We start from the raw sequence: 18753 nt of genomic DNA, 5'->3' as shown, positions 1-18753 counted from the left end.
TGTACGGTCTGTATATCTTATGTTGTACGGTCTGTATATCTTATGTTATACGGTCTGTATATCTGATGTCTGTATATCTTATGTTATATGGTCTGTATATCATATGTTATACAGTCTGTATATCTTATGTTGTACGGTCTGTATATCTTATGTTATACGGTCTGTATATCTTATGTTATACGGTCTGTATATCTGATGTCTGTATATCTTATGTTGTACGGTCTGTATATCTTATGTTATACGGTCTGTATATGTTATGTTATACGGTCTGTATATCTTATGTTGTACGGTCTGTATATCTTATGTTATACGGTCTGTATATCTTATGTTATACGGTCTGTATATCTTATGTTATACGGTCTGTATATCTTATGTTATATGGTCTGTATATCTTATGTTATACGGTCTGTATATCTTATGTTATACGGTCTGTATATCTTATGTTATACGGTCTGTATATCTTATGTTATACGGTCTGTATATCTTATGTTATACGGTCTGTATATCTGATGTTATACGGTCTGTATATCATATGTTATACAGTCTGTATATCATATGTTATACGGTCTGTATATCTTATGTTATACGGTCTGTATATCTTATGTTATACGGTCTGTATATCTTATGTTATGCGGTCTGTATATCTTATGTTATACGGTCTGTATATCTGATGTTATACGGTCTGTATATCTTATGTTATACGGTCTGTATATCTTATGTTATATGGTCTGTATATCTTATGTTATACGGTCTGTATATCTTATGTCTGTATATCTTATGTTATACGGTCTGTATATCTATGTTATACGGTCTGTATATCTGATGTTATACGGTCTGTATATCTTATGTCTGTATATCTTATGTTATACGGTCTGTATATCTTATGTTGTACGGTCTGTATATCTTATGTTGTACGGTCTGTATATCTTATGTTATACGGTCTGTATATCTGATGTTATACGGTCTGTATATCTTATGTCTGTATATCTTATGTTATACGGTCTGTATATCTTATGTTATACAGTCTGTATATCTTATGTTATACGGTCTGTATATCTTATGTCTGTATATCTTATGTTATACAGTCTGTATATCTTATGTTATACAGTCTGTATATCTGATGTCTGTATATCTTATGTTGTACGGTCTGTATATCTTATGTTATACGGTCTGTATATGTTATGTTATACGGTCTGTATATCTTATGTTGTACGGTCTGTATATCTTATGTTATACGGTCTGTATATCTTATGTTATACGGTCTGTATATCTTATGTTGTACGGTCTGTATATCTTATGTTATACGGTCTGTATATCTTATGTTATACGGTCTGTATATCTTATGTTGTACGGTCTGTATATCTTATGTTATACGGTCTGTATATCTTATGTTATATGGTCTGTATATCTTATGTTATACGGTCTGTATATCTTATGTTATACGGTCTGTATATCTTATGTTATACGGTCTGTATATCTTATGTTATACGGTCTGTATATCTCATGTTATACAGTCTGTATATCTTATGTTATACGGTCTGTATATCTTATATTATACGGTCTGTATATCTCATGTTATACGGTCTGTATATCTCATGTTATACGGTCTGTATATCTCATGTTATACGGTCTGTATATCTTATGTTATACGGTCTGTATATCTTATGTGACATATTCTGTATATTTCAAGTTTTACAAGTGTTAGTATGACATTTTATGTGAACTTATATAGGATGAAGCATACTATTTCATTCATCTAGATTTTCTTTTCTACTTCATATTTTGTGGCTGTCATACAGGTATTTAGGAGATCTCAGGAACCTACAGATAGGGGAAAATACCCAGATAGTATTTTCAATCTTCTGAAAGAATATAGAGGCAACAAATCTCGAGAGCGTTTACCAAATGTGACAGAAAGTATTGAAATCAAAGAAAATGAAGATAGGTAAGTGGTTGATGTGTTTGGTGATCTACTGTTTAATGTCTATAGATACCACTTTATGTCTTATTAGAGGAAAGATGGTAAGTTTGAAGTCTAAACAAATTAGGAAAAAAGTAGGTCACAGTCCCCTTATTTTAAAACCTTGGTGGATTGTTCCCTAAAACATATCATCATATGGAGTTCAATCATTGGGTTGACTTTGAGTATACTAGTACATTTAAATATTTAGCCAAACACATACGTGCTATGTTCCTACATAAGTTTAACTAACCTGCAGTTGAGCTGTAAGAATTGTACCTGCTGACCCAGTAAAATTGCATGATCTTAAGAAACAACTAAATTAGGTACATTGTATCTTTCTTTTCTCTTCTTTTTGAATATCTTTCTTTTTCCTATTATCTCCCTTGACACTGCCTCACTTTTGGCCTTAAGTTGAGTGTGTGCCCCCTTGTCAGGCTCTGGGTCCTGTCACATAGCCGAGACATATAACTCCGGCTTAATACTCGCTAATTTTGGAGTGGGATGACTGGTTCGCCCATTGTCAGTACAATGTGTCACAGTGGGGTGTCCTGCTCTGTGTCTTCAGCATGGTCCACTCTAAGATGTCAAAGCTGTTGATAGGACGTTTAACAATAAAAACCAAAACATAATTATATTTGTTATGAAATCACATATCAGAATGTCTACATAATAGCATTCCACTGTACTGCAGTATTGGAACAAGATGCAGTTTTTAGGTCACCTGAGACGAAGTCTCAAGTGACCTATTCTAATCGCCTTTTGTCCGTCGTCGTCCGTCGTCCGTCGTGCGTCGTGCGTCGTGCGTCCGTAAACTTTTTACATTTTCGACTTCTTCTCCAAAACCGCTTAACAAACTTCAATGAAATTTGGCAGAAAGTTTCTATGGCTGAAGGTCAACCAAAATTGTGAATTATATGGTCCCCACCCCCCAGGGGCCTGAGGGGTGGGGCCAAAAAGGGTCAAATTGACTAAAACTTCAAAAATCTTCTTCTCTACTCTCAGATATGGTGGAGTCAAACACTTTTTATAGATGAAAGGGTCTTGTGGTGCTTTACCAAAATTGTGAATTGCATGACCCTGGGGTCTCACGTTTGCCCCTGGGGAGGGGGTAAACTTTACTATAGTTTATATAGGGAAATCACATTTTTAACTATTATTTGTTGGATTTGTATTGGAATTCATTCTAACTTGGTTCAAATTATCAGCATGGGATGACACTTTGATGGTATGTACATGTTGGCCCTAATTGACCCCCAGGGGCTGGTGGGCGGGGCCAAAAAGGGTAAAATTGACTAAAACTTCAAAAATCTTCTTCTCTACTCTCAGATATGGTAGAATCAAATACTCTTCATAGATGGAAGGGTCTTAAGGTGCTTTACCAAAATTGTGAATTTCATGACCCTGGGGTCTCACGTTTGACCCTGGGGAGGGGGTAAACTTTACTATAGTTTATATAGGGAAATCACATTTTTGACTATTATTTGTTGGATTTGTATTGGAATTCATTCTAACTTGGTTCAAATTATCAGCATGGGATGACAGTTTGATGGTATGTACATGTTGGCCCTGGTTGACCCCCAGGGGCTGGTGGGCGTTGCCAAAAAAGGTCAAATTGACTGAAATTTCAAAAATCTTCTTCTCTACTCTCAGATATGGTAGAATCAATTACTCTTCATAGATGGAAGGGTCTTAAGGTGCTTTACCAAAATTGTGAATTTCATGACCCTGGGGTCTCACGTTTGCCCCTGGGGAGGGGGTAAACTTTACTATAGTTTATATAGGGAAATCACATTTTTGACTATTATTTGTTGGATTTGTTTTGGAATTCATTCTAACTTGGTTCAAATTATCAGCATGGGATGACAGTTTGATGGTATGTACATGTTGGCCCTGGTTGACCCCCAGGGGCTGGTGGGCGGGGCCAAAAAGGGTCAAATTGACTGAAATTTCAAAAATCTTCTTCTCTACTCTCAGATATGTTAGAATCAAATACTCTTCATAGATGGAAGGATCTTCAGGTGCTTTACCAAAATTGTGAATTTCATGACCCTGGGGTCTCACGTTTGCCCCTGGGGAGGGGGTAAACTTTACTATAGTTTATATAGGGAAATCACATTTTTGACTATTATTTGTTGGATTTGTATTGGAATTCATTCTAACTTGGTTCAAATTATCAGCATGGGATGACAGTTTGATGGTATGTACATGTTGGCCCTGGTTGACCCCCAGGGGCTGGTGGGCGGGGCCAAAAAGGGTCAAATTGACTGAAATTTCAAAAATCTTCTTCTCTACTCTCAGATATGTTAGAATCAAATACTCTTCATAGATGGAAGGCTCTTCAGGTGCTTTACCAAAATTGTGAATTTCATGACTCTGGGGTCTCACGTTTGCCCCTGGGTAGGGGGTAAACTTTACTATAGTTTATATAGGGAAATCACATTTTTGACTATTATTTGTTGGATTTGTATTGGAATTCATTCTAACTTGGTTCAAATTATCAGCATGGGATGACAGTTTGATGGTATGTACATGTTGGCCCTGGTTGACCCCCAGGGGCTGGTGGGCGTTGCCAAAAAGGGTCAAATTGACTGAAATTTCAAAAATCTTCTTATCTACTATATGTTAGAATCAAATACTCTTCATAGACTGACCCCATTAGGACTGATGGGTGGGGCCAAAAAGGGTCAATTTAGTTGGCCGAAATATTTCAAATCTCAGGTGACCGTTAAGGCCCTTTGGGCCTCTTGTTATTAAGATATCATGCAACTGGATGGAAAACAATTTAAGTTGGTGCCCCATGAAGGTGGTTAGAATATGTGACCAGCTAATGGCATGGGTTGATCTATGAGGACATTTCTGCTCTTTAAGTATAAACTGTCTGCAAATATTCTATACTTTAATTCAGTTGCTTTTGGTTTCAGTTGAACAAGTTTGACTTCATCCTTTAGCTAGGAGATACTTAAAAGTTTGAACATTTTATATTTAGGTATCCTGGTTTACGGATCTCCTATAAGCATTCCACAATATTCTTGCCGGCCAAGGCGTACTGTGACCCTATATCTTACCTGTATGATGATGATCTTGAACAAAAGACTATTGATGCTCACCTGTGGATCAACAGCATGAATCCAGACAACAAGAGCTGTGGGGAACCAGATCAGAAGTTTAATAAGGGCATTCGGTCAGTGTTCTTAACAAATCATGATATTTCAGTTGTAATAGATCTTGGTAAATTAATTTATTGAGATTTTCCCCTTTGATTGGATCTGTATCACCCATTGATGCCAAAGTTAAATTTATTGACCAGGGCATCAAAAATTGGTGTCTGAGATGTGATCTCCCCTACACAAAGGTTATATTGTCCAACCATTTATTTGTGTGCCCTGACTGGCTCCAAGTGATCTTTGTCCACTAGCATTAATAACCTATCAAGATAATCAGTTATAACATGGAGAGAGAAAAAGCAGTAAATTGAGTACAATTTAAAAACTTAGGAACCAAAATAAACATAGGAATCTAATATATAGGGAATTGCCATGTGTATATCAAGAAATATGACGGACATCACAGATTAATCAATCTTAGAGTTAAACCTAATCATAGTATGCCAATTCAAGTGAGGTTTAAAAGTGTAATTCTTCACTGTTCATTACAACTTTAACGCAACCACAGCATTTTTAAAGTAAATACAATTCCTTAAAATTACAGAGGATAATTATCAGTAAAATATTCAGGAAGACACTTAAAAAACAATAAAAATGCCATTTTATGTTTATACAATATTTGCTTTTCTCCTGTATTTCAATCCCTCATGCACATCACCTATGAGTGGCCGCGGCACTTTGATTCTAAGGGAGATAACTCATAAAAACTCACAGATATGAAGTGTTAGGTTATATAATGTATATATATATTCAAACTAGAAAGTAAGAAAATTGATATTGTATTTCAGGACTGATGTACTGATAACACAACCAATTGAGGACATCTGGAGAAATCGGTCATTTGAGTCTTTAAACCAAGTGAAATGGACTAACATTGGTCTGAGAAGTGGGGTGTTTCGGACCTATCCAGGGCATAGGTCAACCAGAGGCTATGATCCTACCAAGTAAGAATATGTTATCAGACACTGCTATGGAATTTTACTGGGTTTTTTACCACATATAAAGAATGATGTCTGTCCTCAATATTGATTGTATAATCTTTCAAATTACATAAGCAATTTCTAGCAGACTAGGTATACATATAGTATGTTCCTATCATCTATTTTCATTTTGTTATTTTTGGACAAAAACATCTCATAGTAATAACCCTTTTTGTGAAAGGTTATCCTAATGTGTCATTTGGTCAGTATTTTTCAAATTTAGCACAAAGTATTGTTAGACTACATAGTTTAGTCTAAATATCTGATTTCCAAAGTTTTTTTTATGAAAATCTACGAAGGATTTTTTACATGGAAAACATATTCTGTGATCAATGTTTATGACCCATTTTTCAGACGTCCTTGGTACAAAAGGACTAGCAGTGACCCCTGGAAGACCTCAATATCAACACCATACATGGATGCCGCAGGTGTAGGAAAGATCAACACTATCTCCCAGGCGGTTTTTGAGGGCATGACACCACGTACAATGGAAGAGTGTCTATCGAAATCTACCAATGGACCATGGCCGGGAGGATGCAAGTGTAACGTCAATGAAAACTGTCTTAGTAGTAAGGTTTCCTTTCTTGTTTGGGTTTTCTGTTTTCAATGTGTATCATTATGGTAAACTTGTTATTTACAAATGAGATTCCCAATATTTTTTTACATAGATGTGTGAAAGGTAATGATAATTAAGTCAATAAAACATTGGACAATAGGTCCAAAAAGATCGCGGATTGATCCATCCCCAGGGGGGTTTGTGGTTCTCAGGAATCTGAGGTTATGGACTGTTCTATGTTGTTGTTGTATCCTAGGGCATGTTGCTTTACCTAGCTCTGGACAATGGACTCCTGTATGTTGTTTAGTGAGGTAGCCACCAGCTACTACAATGGCACCCAACCTCACATGACTCTGGATTTTCATATGTTGATAAATCCATCAAAGTGATGTTCTGCCACCCAATAGGTTTTGTATCATGTGCAGTTTGAAAAACAACAATGTGTAAGTCACACATTAGTCTACAAAGGTTTCCTGGGTTCATTTCATTTCAACATATTTCATTGGTAAACAATTGGATTGAACATCAGCCTTAAGCCTATATCAAAGTTCTCTCCATAATATAGTACATTTATTTCAAATAATTAGTATCCGATTATTAGTCAAAAATGGGAAGTATAGTATATAAAAAAAAAGAGTATTTGTAATTGATATATAATGATAATCTATGTTTTTTCTTTTCCTTTAAGATATTTTACAGATCATTATTAAATAAATATTAGTAATCGGTCACTACGCAGGAGAGAGACAAGTGTTTTGATCAACAACAGAGTTTCCGACTGTAATGTCCATTTGTCCTTTTCCTGTGTTAAGTATAAACATGATATCACTGTTACTATAAATAGAATTATAATATCCATGTTTTTCGAGATTCGTTTTTAATGTCACTGTTGTGAAACTTGTTCACAATCATCCCCTTTTGTGTGAAAAAGTCAATGGTACTATTGAATGTTGTGAGATTCCTGTTTACTTGACATGTCAGGAGAATGTTATATCATTGACCTTGATATTTCAGTAGATCAGTGACCTTGATATTTCAGTAGATCAGTGACCTTGATATTTCAGGAGACCTTGATATTTCAGGAGATAACTGACATTGCTATTTCAGTGGATCAGTGACCTTGATATTTCAGTAGGTCAATGACCTTGATATTTCAGTAGATCAGTGACCTTGATATTTCAGTAGATCAGTGACCTTGATATTTCAGTAGATCAGTGACCTTGATATTTCAGTAGGTCAATGACCTTGATATTTCAGTAGATCAGTGACCTTGATATTTCAGTAGATCAGTGACCTTGATATTTCAGTAGGTCAATGACCTTGATATTTCAGTAGATCAGTGGCCTTGATATTTCAGTAGGTCAATGACCTTGATATTTCAGTAGGTCAATGACCTTGATATTTCAGTAGATCAGTGACCTTGATATTTCAGTAGATCAGTGACCTTGATATTTCAGTAGATCAGTGACCTTGATATTTCAGTAGATCATTGACCTTGATATTTCAGTAGATCAGTGACCTTGATATTTCAGTAGATCATTGACCTTGATATTTCAGTAAATCAGTGACCTTAATATTTCAGGAGAATTATATGTTGGTCACCCTTCAGGAAAATTTATATTGCTGACCTTGACATTTCAGGGGAATGTTACATAAGTAAGGCTAAAGGTCCTAATCGTGATGAGAGGAGATGTGCCACGGAGCGGGTGGAGGGAGTGACAGGACTTGATATCTTGTATGATGACTTTCATCAAAAAACCATGGAGAGCATGCAGGCCAGTGACTTCCGTCGTTCCTGTGGTCAAAACTACACCTGTCCCGACAATGAACCAGGTTGTCTTACCAGGTAATACTGACAGTTATAGGCCAGGATGACATCTGAATATTCTGACATCTTGAATAATCCAAATCCTGTCTAATATAGACCCTGAATATTCTGATATTCACATTGCTATATTAGAACTGTCATAAATAATAGCTCATGCTCATGAAAATGACAGTTTAGGTTCATGAGCTGGTCATGGTATTTTTACCTGTTGCTTACCATTAAGGATTTTTTTTTGTATTTCCCACAGATGTTACTTGTTTGACAGTGATGCATTTCTGGTGATGGACCCAGAGTTTATGGTGGCCAGTGATCTGGAGGAAAATAAGTATGAGAGAGTCCAGCTCGGAACAAAAGAAGGAGAGGTAATGAAGGACCTCATCTACAAACACAAGTTTTTTATCAGGAAGGAGGATACTGACTTTCAGGGGTCCTGTCGAATTACACCTGAAGCTCCAAAGGTAGACAAACCTTCTTTATTGAAATTTTGATATTGTTAAAACCTTATAGATTTATACTGTAATGCCTCCCAAAACAGACAGAATTGATCCTTTTTAGTTCTAGATCATCAATTGTTTTACAACAGTGCTGTCTTTATCCTCTGCCACTTGATACTTCTGTTGTGTTACATCACAGCCTAGAGACAAATTCTTAATGCATAATTCCTCCCTCTCATAATGTCATTTGGCTTACACTTGAATATGTCTTAGTCTTAACGTAATTCCATTGAGGACATGGAAATGTGATTTTTTGTTTAGACTCTTGGAATTTTCCTTTTCAATCATATTTTTATCTCACCATCTTTGTGATCATGAGCTGTTCAATTTGGCATTATGATCTTTTTCTCTTAATTGTCATTGTACTGGAAGAATCTTTCACAAATTTCACATGCAAGCTCCCCTGGTCTGGGAGGTTATGCATGTTTGGTTTTTGGACTGATCTAAAAAACAAAATGGATGACAGGCAACCTGCTGTTCTTCAATTTTGAACATTTCTCAGAAAGACCTACCAGTATATGGGTGTTTCTCCAATTCTCTTTGAGGTTTTCCATGTTCCCTACTTCAATTATGAGAATCAATCGTCATCTCAGAAAAAACAAATGTCCAACAGACAGCAATTTTGGATTTTGAAGGTTAAAAATATAGCTGTTACACACAGATCTTTGTCCTTGGTTATGCATGTTAAATTTTAGGACAAAAATATAACAACTGTCTTGTCTTGTCAATACTACCTGTCAATACAACCTGTCAATACAACCCGTCAATACAACCTGTCAATACAACCTGTCAATACAATAGATATAATTCAGATAAAAGATCAAACTAGAACAAATAAAGTTTATAGTTAAATTTAAAATAACTAGAACAAAACACAAGAAGTAAGCACTCAAAGTTTGTCAACATTTTATGGAGTAAAACTCAAGTGATGAATGATAATAATAAAAATATAAAAAAAAAAAAAAAAAAAAACTCAAGTGATTCAAATTAACATTAGACATTCATCATAAGTGAAATTCTAATTATAAATGTAATTCAGGTGACCTTAGAAGGCATTCCAAAAAATCCTGAAGAAAAAGATGATTACACCGAAAATAAAGGCCCTATTCCTAAGTTCAACAGTGAGTTTGGATGTATTCAGGACTTGGTTGGATTCAAGGCTAACGACACAGCACTAGGTAAGTCTGTCTAGATTACAGCAGTAATAAGTTCTGTTGATTGTCCTATATTTTATGTAAACTTAATTTTGCAAAAGTACCTTTCTGTATTTATTAGTTCCCTGCAGGTAAATTCCTTGAGGGATTTTGATAAAACTTCATATAATTACCAAGGACCATCAATATTTCGGACAAGTTAAACTTTCAGGGTTGTTGGGTCAAGATCACTGTTACTTATTTTTAGAAACTCCAAGTTTCTGTAAAAATCATTAAAGTGTAACTGCTGGCGGGTGCTGATAGGGGACATGTATTGATAACGCATTACACAGTATGTTTGTTTTTAAGATTGTTTACAGAATCAGAAATCACTTAAATTTTATGATGCCATTATCATGCCATCATGGCCTGTTTCGTAATAATTGCAATTTAGTCAACAGTACCCATACTACTGGTATAGCGATTCTTGATACATTTCATGTACATTTGTGTATAAAAATGTTGTATCGCAATTAAATCAGTACATTAGCAACACCACCACTAACTCATAACATATTGAACCACTTCTTACACCATGCTGTTATGCCCAGAACACAAGGGAACTATTTTATTCTTAACTGCTTATTTTGATTCATATGTTGAAATATAGGCTAATACTTATAACAAAATCTAGTATTGGGTGTAACTTCCGTATGTACATTGTTGTAGGGCCCAGTGGAATGCTGACGGGAAATGTGTCTGGTCCCTGTATGTCTGGTTTCTACTATGTGATAGCTCTACCCAAGACTAACTTGTATCTCCTTGTCATAGAGAACTGGAATGCCTACAAAGCCACTCTCTTCTACAACTTCAACTGTAAAATAACTAGAAGGTGAGATTTTATCAATTATCTGTGATATTTACAAATTTTATTAGTACACAATTAATTGATCAACTTGTGAAAGAACAATGAAAAACACATTCCTGCTGAGTGCCCCAACAGTAATCAAACTTGGGTCTCTGGCGTGATAAGCAACAGCTCTACCTCCTGAGCCAAAGAAGCATGCTTTGTCAACTGAGAGACAGAGACCATATTTAACACAATGGACAAGCCACACCGATCCGTTCCATCAGCTGAGTGACAGAGACTATTTAACACATGTACAAGCCACACCGATCCGTTCCATCAGCTGAGTGACAGAGAAAACATTTAACACTATTTACAAGCCACACCGACCCGTTCCATCAGCTGAGTGACAGAGACCGTATTTAACACTATGTATAAGCCACACCGACCTGTTCCATCAGCTGAGTGACAGAGACCATATTTAACACTATATACAATCCACACTGACCCATTATATCAGCTGAGTGACAGACCAAATTTAACACTATGTATAAATCACACCGACCTGTTCCATCAGCTGAGTGATAGAGACTGTATTTAACACTATGTATAAGTCACACCGACCTGTTCCATCAGCTGAGTGAAAGAGACTGTATTTAACACTATGTACAAGTCACACTGACCTGTTCCATCAGCTGAGTGACAGAGACCGTATTTAACACTATGTATAAGCCACACCGACCTGTTCCATCAGCTGAGTGACAGAGACCATATTTAACACTATATATAAATCACACCGACCTGTTCCATCAGCTGAGTGATAGAGACTGTATTTAACACTAGGTATAAGTCACACAGACCCACTCCATCAGCTGAGTGACAAAGACTATTTAACACCTGTACAAGCCACACCGACCCATTATATCAGCTGAGTGACAGACCAAATTTAACACTATGTATAAATCACACCGACCTGTTCCATCAGCTGAGTGATAGAGACTGTATTTAACACTATGTATAAGTCACACAGACCCACTCCATCAGCTGAGTGACAAAGACTATTTAACACCTGTACAAGCCACACCGACCCGTTCCATCAGCTGAGTGACGGAGACTGTATTTAACAATATGTATAAGTCACACCGACCTGTTCCTTCATGTAACCTTACAGTTATAGTTTATAATAGGATAGTACTGTGCATCATAAAATTTACATCTACATTTGATTTTAAACTCAATAGTATACCGTATATAAATATATATTAAGGGTTAAGGGTGAACTTTCTCATGGTGATTTTTATCTTTACAGCATAGTAAACTCTGGTGCATATAGGATAATCAACGGAACCTGCGCTCACGAAGACAAGTCTACTAGTACCCTGGCCCAGCAGGGACAGTGCCCTGCCACCCGTGATCTTGTGCTACCCTGTAAATTTGTGTCACGAGCGAGTTCCCTCTCACAGACTCACTTAGCCATTAGTGTGATGATGGTGCTTGTTTTATTACAGTGTTCTCCCTACAGATAATATTGGCTAACCACACAACAGGCCTCACTGTATACACCTTGTGATGTGTGGGAGAATTGTTACATACACACAGTGGAATGTCCGATACAGAATTCTGGTACCATCAATTGTCATACTGGTGTGCTGATTGTTCAGCAAGACACACTCTGTCCATGTAAGATACAGTATCTTCATTTAACCTGATATAATGGTAATTAAAACCTAGCCAGAGTTTCCTATGGTCCTAACACCAGATGTCTGAAGTTTCAGGTGCAGACAAAACAAATTTGCTATGACTAAACACCTACTTTACAAACTATATTGATCAATGAGATATTGTAATATAACATATCTATACTAGGAAATACACTTTTTGGATGTTTTGAATTGGAAAATGGGAAAATGAATATCTATATTAAATAGCACATTAAAATAACATCATTTATTGATGATTGGTTAAAAATCAAATGATGATCAGGCTGTGTTTTAACACTATTCTTTACTAATGTTACATTGAATGGTATCATGAACTAATTTCAATGCAATTATTGTATCATGTGAATTTTCATGTCACATGACCCACTTGTCACATGACTGAGATATCATGTTATTTATTGTGTGGTATGACCCACATATCATGTGATGTGATCATGTCTTGGATCATATGACACACACCTGTATGTCATTTACACAAAATAATACATGGCCAACTATGTAGTGCAAATTTATTGTCATGAATGACATCAACTCATTGTCAAATGAAATACCATTTTCAAAATTTTCAATTTTGTTATAAAGCGATTTGCCACCTGTTGTGGTACCATTATAAGCTTTCCACTGCCAAGTTTATGTTCTTCTTCTTAATGGTCATTGTTTTGTCACCCAAAACAATATCACTGTTTATAATAGAAAAAGAATTTACATACACTTACATTTCAATAATACAGTTCTGGATTCATTTTCTGACCATATAGATAAAATTAGGAAAGAAACCTTTAATATGTATTCATTTATCCGAAGGCCAAACTAAATTTATAGCATTATTTTAATTTGAAATACAGTGAAACCTGACTTTACTGACCACTGACTATAATGACATCTTGTAAAATCCGATCATATCCACTAGAACTGGCGAGATTCACTACATTATCTACGTACATCTATCCTGTTTTATCTCCAATCTAACATGAATTTTTAGTACAGAAATGTAGTGTGCTGCTATTTTCTCAGTGACTTTACAGACCTATCCTTTGCTGAGAAAACACTTGTTCCGATAATGCTGCTCATTGTTCCCAAGACCCGACAACACCTCGCCTGTACACACACATGACCATACACACACTGAGTGGGATACTTAAAATGGGTACAGCGACAATGAATTATACCCATACACGATGTCATACTTATCTCACACATTGACTCGGCCCCACAGTGGGTTGGTAACACTGACTTTACTGACATACTGTCTTATCCCACACATTGACTCGGCCCCACAGTGTGTTGGTAACACTGACTTTACTGACATACTGTCTTATCCCACACATTGACTCGGCCCCACAGTGTGTTGGTAACACTGACTTTACTGACATACTGTCTTATCCCACACATTGACTCGGCCCCCCAGTGGGTTGGTAACACTGACTTTACTGACAAACTGTCTTATCCCACACATTGACTCGGCCCCACAGTGTGTTGGTAACACTGACTTTACTGACAAACTGTCAAATATCCCACACATTGACTCGGCCCCGCAGAAAAGTCGGGTGTCACTGTACAAAGCAAATTTAATCATTATAGATAATTCATTAAAGTATGTTTGATGACCAAGTATTGGCTTAATTGATTTTCTTCTTTACATTTTAAAAGCCCTCAGGAAGTTATGTATTTTGTAAATGGCATCATATTTTGATAAGAAAATGTCCCTGCACAGAAGTTAGTCCAAACTCTGGCCGATTTCAGTGGTAGTACCTGGAACAAGATTTATAATGACATTGTGACATGTAGTTAAAGGATCTAGTGATCTGCTCATGTGTAACACATTGTAGACTTAATTTTAGATTCAGTTGTTATGACTCTCTCATCATTAAGTGGTGGGGAATTCAGGTAAATAATATGGAAACATTGAGAAAGTAAAGACAAATATACATGTACCATTTTTATTTGACTCCAGGTAATTGTTGTTTGATTAAGTCTGTCAGGATGAAAAAAGATCAAGCATTATCTGAACACTACTCAAGTAGGAAATATACACTGTGGTTTTTCTAAAGAATATATATAATACAGTGTTATTGTATTGTCTGTTGGTTGTGTAAACAATGCTAAAAGTATCAAACATTTCCTCACATTCCAAAATTTTCTTACAAGAAAATCTTTTTTGTAATTATTTCTATCACTTATTAATATGGAATCATTAAATACTTATACTTTCCATTTTAAGCAATGTATTGTTTGCTTTCTTTTAAATTAATATCATATTTTGGATCTCAGAATAAGAGATGATGTCAATACGAGAGAGATTGCACACACTAAGGCCAGAAAAGATCAAAATAAACCTGAATTATCTCCCCTGTTGATATAAACATGACAAATTGCTGTTGAATGTTTTTTATACTACATAGATGGATGACTTGAGTACACTACTATATGTTTGTTTACATGAAATGTGTGATGTGAAAGATTGTTAGAGTTTTGTTGTAAATATGAACATTTACATTTGTGATACTATCAACTGTAACGATGATTTTTTTTCTGTACAGACTTTTGATAAGGTGCCTGTTAGACCTATCTAAACCACTGTAAATTTTCACATCTCTAACCCGACTTGTTAGTCTCACAAAAGTCCTCACTTTTCCAGTCGCTAGATTTTCTGTCTACCTTGTGTTGGTCTCAACTCTTTACCTTTCTAATGCAACCCTAAAAATAATCCACGTACCAGCATGCTCTACCGAGAAAATAACCCATGTTTACTTCATAGTACTGTCAAAATTAAATCATTACCCGTATCATTATCACAAAAGTATTCGAGATATTTTTTTGCAGATAATGATAACCGAAACTACGCTTGACTAATTGTTGGATCTATATTTTGCCTCTCTTTATAAGAACTTACATGATTAAAGGCACAACTCCATGTATAAGGAGTCAGTCATATGTCTGAGAACTTCCTGTCATATCTTCATTAAGACCTCTTAACCCTCCCCAAGTACCCAATCTCATGTTTAAGAGATCTGCCCCCTCCTTAAATACTTATCCTAGAGATCTGCCCCCTCCCTAAATACTTATCCTAGAGATCTGCCCCCTCTTAAGTACTGTACTCAATCCTATGTTTAAGAGATCTGCCCCCTCCCTAAGTACTTATCCTAGAGATCTGCCCCCTCTTAAGTACTGTACTCAATCCTATGTTTAAGAGATCTGCCCCCTCCCTAAGTACTGTACTCAATCCTATGTTTAAGAGATCTGCCCCCTCCCAAAATACTTATTCTAGAGATCTGCCCCCTCCCTAAATACTTATCCTAGAGATCTGCCCCCTCACTAAGTACCCAATCTCATGTTTAAGAGATCTGCCCCCTCACTAAATACTTATCCTAGAGATCTGCCCCCTCCCTAAATACTTATCCTAGAAATCTGCCCCCTCTTAAGTACTGTACTCAATCCTATGTTTAAGAGATCTGCCCCCTCCCTAAGTACTTATCCTAGAGATCTGCCCCCTCCGTAAGTACTTATCCTAGAGATCTGCCCCCTCATAAGTACTGTACTCAATCCTATGTTTAAGAGATCTGCCCCCTCGTAAGTACTGTACTCAATCCTATGTTTAAGAGATCTGCCCCCTCCCTAAATACTTATCCTATGTTTAAGAGATCTGCCCCCTCCCTAAATACTTATCCTATGTTTAAGAGATCTGCCCCCTCCCTAAGTACTTATCCTATATTTAAGAGATCTGCCCCCTCCCTAAGTACTTATCCATGTTTAAGAGATCTGCCCCCTCCCTAAATACTTATCCTATGTTTAAGAGATCTGCCCCCTCGTAAGTACTGTACTCAATCCTATATTTAAGAGATCTGCCCCCTCCCTAAGTACTCAATCCAATATCCAGTACCAGTATTTTTTTTTATTAGGTATTACAAACATACCTGTGAAAGTAAAAAAGATATACATACCCGGTATTGTGTTCCTTGTCTTGTTCATACTATCCCTCAGTGTTTGAATTACCTACATGTCAATACTCCGTTTACTGTATATGTATATTAGATTATTTTTCCCAAAGATATTCTGTGCATGCCTAATTATGAGAAGATGATAGTTTTTATGAAAATCACACATTTATCCATTGTTACCAAACAAGTAATTAAAAAATCATGCATCAATTTAATATACATCATTTGTGTAAAACTGTCATATTCCTTAAATAGCCGTCATCTCAGATTAATTGACATCATAAGTCTTTGTAAATATTTAAAACACTTTCTTCTGGCTTGGCATGTTGGCATATATGAAATTAACACTGGATTTTTAACCTTAGAATAATGTAACCAACGAACAATTACAACCTAAACCCACTACACCTGATTTGTGGTAGGGTATCGCACTTCAGAGACACCTTTAGTACATCTGAAAGGCTACATGTGATGGACTAGTACATGTGTTATAGTAAGACTAACTTCAGGACCGATAAGGACAACACAACAATCAAGCCTGTGATGTTTGTGATCTTAGAAATCACTGTTGGTGTTACTTATCATTGATTGTCGTTTTTTATTGTTTTTTTTCTTATTACAATTGTTTTTCTTGGTAAATGGATACCTACTTTCATATCATGCAATTCATCATAAAGATTTCATTGAACATGTACCAGATAGTTTTATATCATTTCAATCCAGATTAGTGTTTGAGAATAGATTTTCAAGTGATAGTTTGTACAATATGTACTTTAATTTATTCTTTGATAGAGTAGATGTTTTGTAAATATAAGTTGTTTGTTAAGAGTAAGCCACTGTAGCTGTTCTACCTGTGGTACTTTATTTATCTGACAATAAACCCCTATGCCTTGTAATAAGCCTATGGGCTTATTGTAGGATACATATAATATAGTACAGGTGGAATTAAGGATTTTTTACAAGCGTCAAATATTTCTTTAATAACTGCATATTGTGCTCAAAAATTGACAATGAAGTAGACTCAAAATGTTTTAAAATGAAATACGATGATTATCTTGGAATATAAAGTTCAAATATTACTGTAGTGTACATGAGTTGGGAAAATACCAGGTAGTGCATGCTACCCAGTGCTAGGAATGTTCTGTCCAGTTTTTACACCACCTTTTTGCACTTTATGGCACAAAGAGACATCAAAATTAAAATGACATCTTTTGGATCTAAGCATGACCCACAAAATTGATATTTCTGCCAAATCGAAGACTTGAAATAAAAATTATTCAAATGGATTTTATGCAATTCTGTCACAATGAGGTACAAAGAGAAATGTCTTGAGTAGATGAAGATTACTAAATGTGATAATACATACACTCGGTACGTATAGACAGAGCATGTTACCTGTATATTTTTTTTGTGTTTGAGATTTTTTCCTTACCCTGGACACTGGACAGGTGTATCCATATTGTTACTGTTGTGAGATTTCCTTGTCTTACACTAAGGTTGAGACTGGAGGGTTCCACATTTATAACAATTACAGATATCATCGTGGCAACAATACAGTAACTTAACTTCATCAAGTTAATGCTGTCTAGTCAGCAATGCCGTTTATTGAGGTATGGTAATGTCAACATTAAAGAGGATCAACAGGGTATGTGAGACAATCAATCATCCCTTGGGTGTGAGACTTGGGAATCTCAACCTTCAGAGAAGATTCTTTAATTGCTAAACACTCTGTAAGCTTTGTGTTCATCAACTTGACAATCTTGCTCCTTGGATTGAAGATCCCTCTTCTCATCCGGAAGAGGATGAACAAATATGTTAATCTCAGTCAAGATTCGATATTCCGTAACAAAGTCTCATTTGAATTTAATGCATGTATGTTTAATGAGATTTTGTACAACACTAAAACATTTTTTAAAGTAAAGCTAAAAATATCTAAATATCTCTTTAAACAAATCAGAGAGTTTTTTATGTACAAAAAGAAGGTACTGCATGGTCACATGTTTATACTTTAGGTGTTGAATGTAAATACTCACAACATTAGTTAATGAATGGAGGTTTACTTATTTGATGATGTTAGAATATTACTTTGTTAATTGATTTTCATTAAAATTGAAAAAATATATTACAGT

General features: G+C 35.7%; 1 protein-coding gene across 1 annotated transcript in view; it reads left to right on the top strand.

Annotated features, from left to right (window-relative positions):
* The window catches only part of LOC117325426 (voltage-dependent calcium channel subunit alpha-2/delta-2-like), a 74967-nt gene extending 56218 nt beyond the window's left edge, over window positions 1-18749 (top strand). Inside the window, exons 15-23 of the mRNA XM_033881615.1 lie at window positions 1800-1945; window positions 4950-5144; window positions 5916-6071; window positions 6462-6676; window positions 8305-8509; window positions 8739-8949; window positions 10025-10163; window positions 10848-11010; window positions 12275-18749. Of these exons, the coding sequence (XP_033737506.1) occupies window positions 1800-1945; window positions 4950-5144; window positions 5916-6071; window positions 6462-6676; window positions 8305-8509; window positions 8739-8949; window positions 10025-10163; window positions 10848-11010; window positions 12275-12491 (1647 nt within the window). The 3' untranslated portion in view covers window positions 12492-18749. The remainder of the gene's footprint in view (window positions 1-1799; window positions 1946-4949; window positions 5145-5915; window positions 6072-6461; window positions 6677-8304; window positions 8510-8738; window positions 8950-10024; window positions 10164-10847; window positions 11011-12274) is intronic.
* Window positions 18750-18753: the final 4 nt, after the last annotated feature.

The sequence above is a fragment of the Pecten maximus genome, chromosome 4 (genome assembly GCF_902652985.1).
Source record: "Pecten maximus chromosome 4, xPecMax1.1, whole genome shotgun sequence".
In the NCBI taxonomy this organism is placed as follows: domain Eukaryota; kingdom Metazoa; phylum Mollusca; class Bivalvia; order Pectinida; family Pectinidae; genus Pecten; species Pecten maximus.
This window is presented reverse-complemented; position numbering and strand designations above follow the sequence as displayed.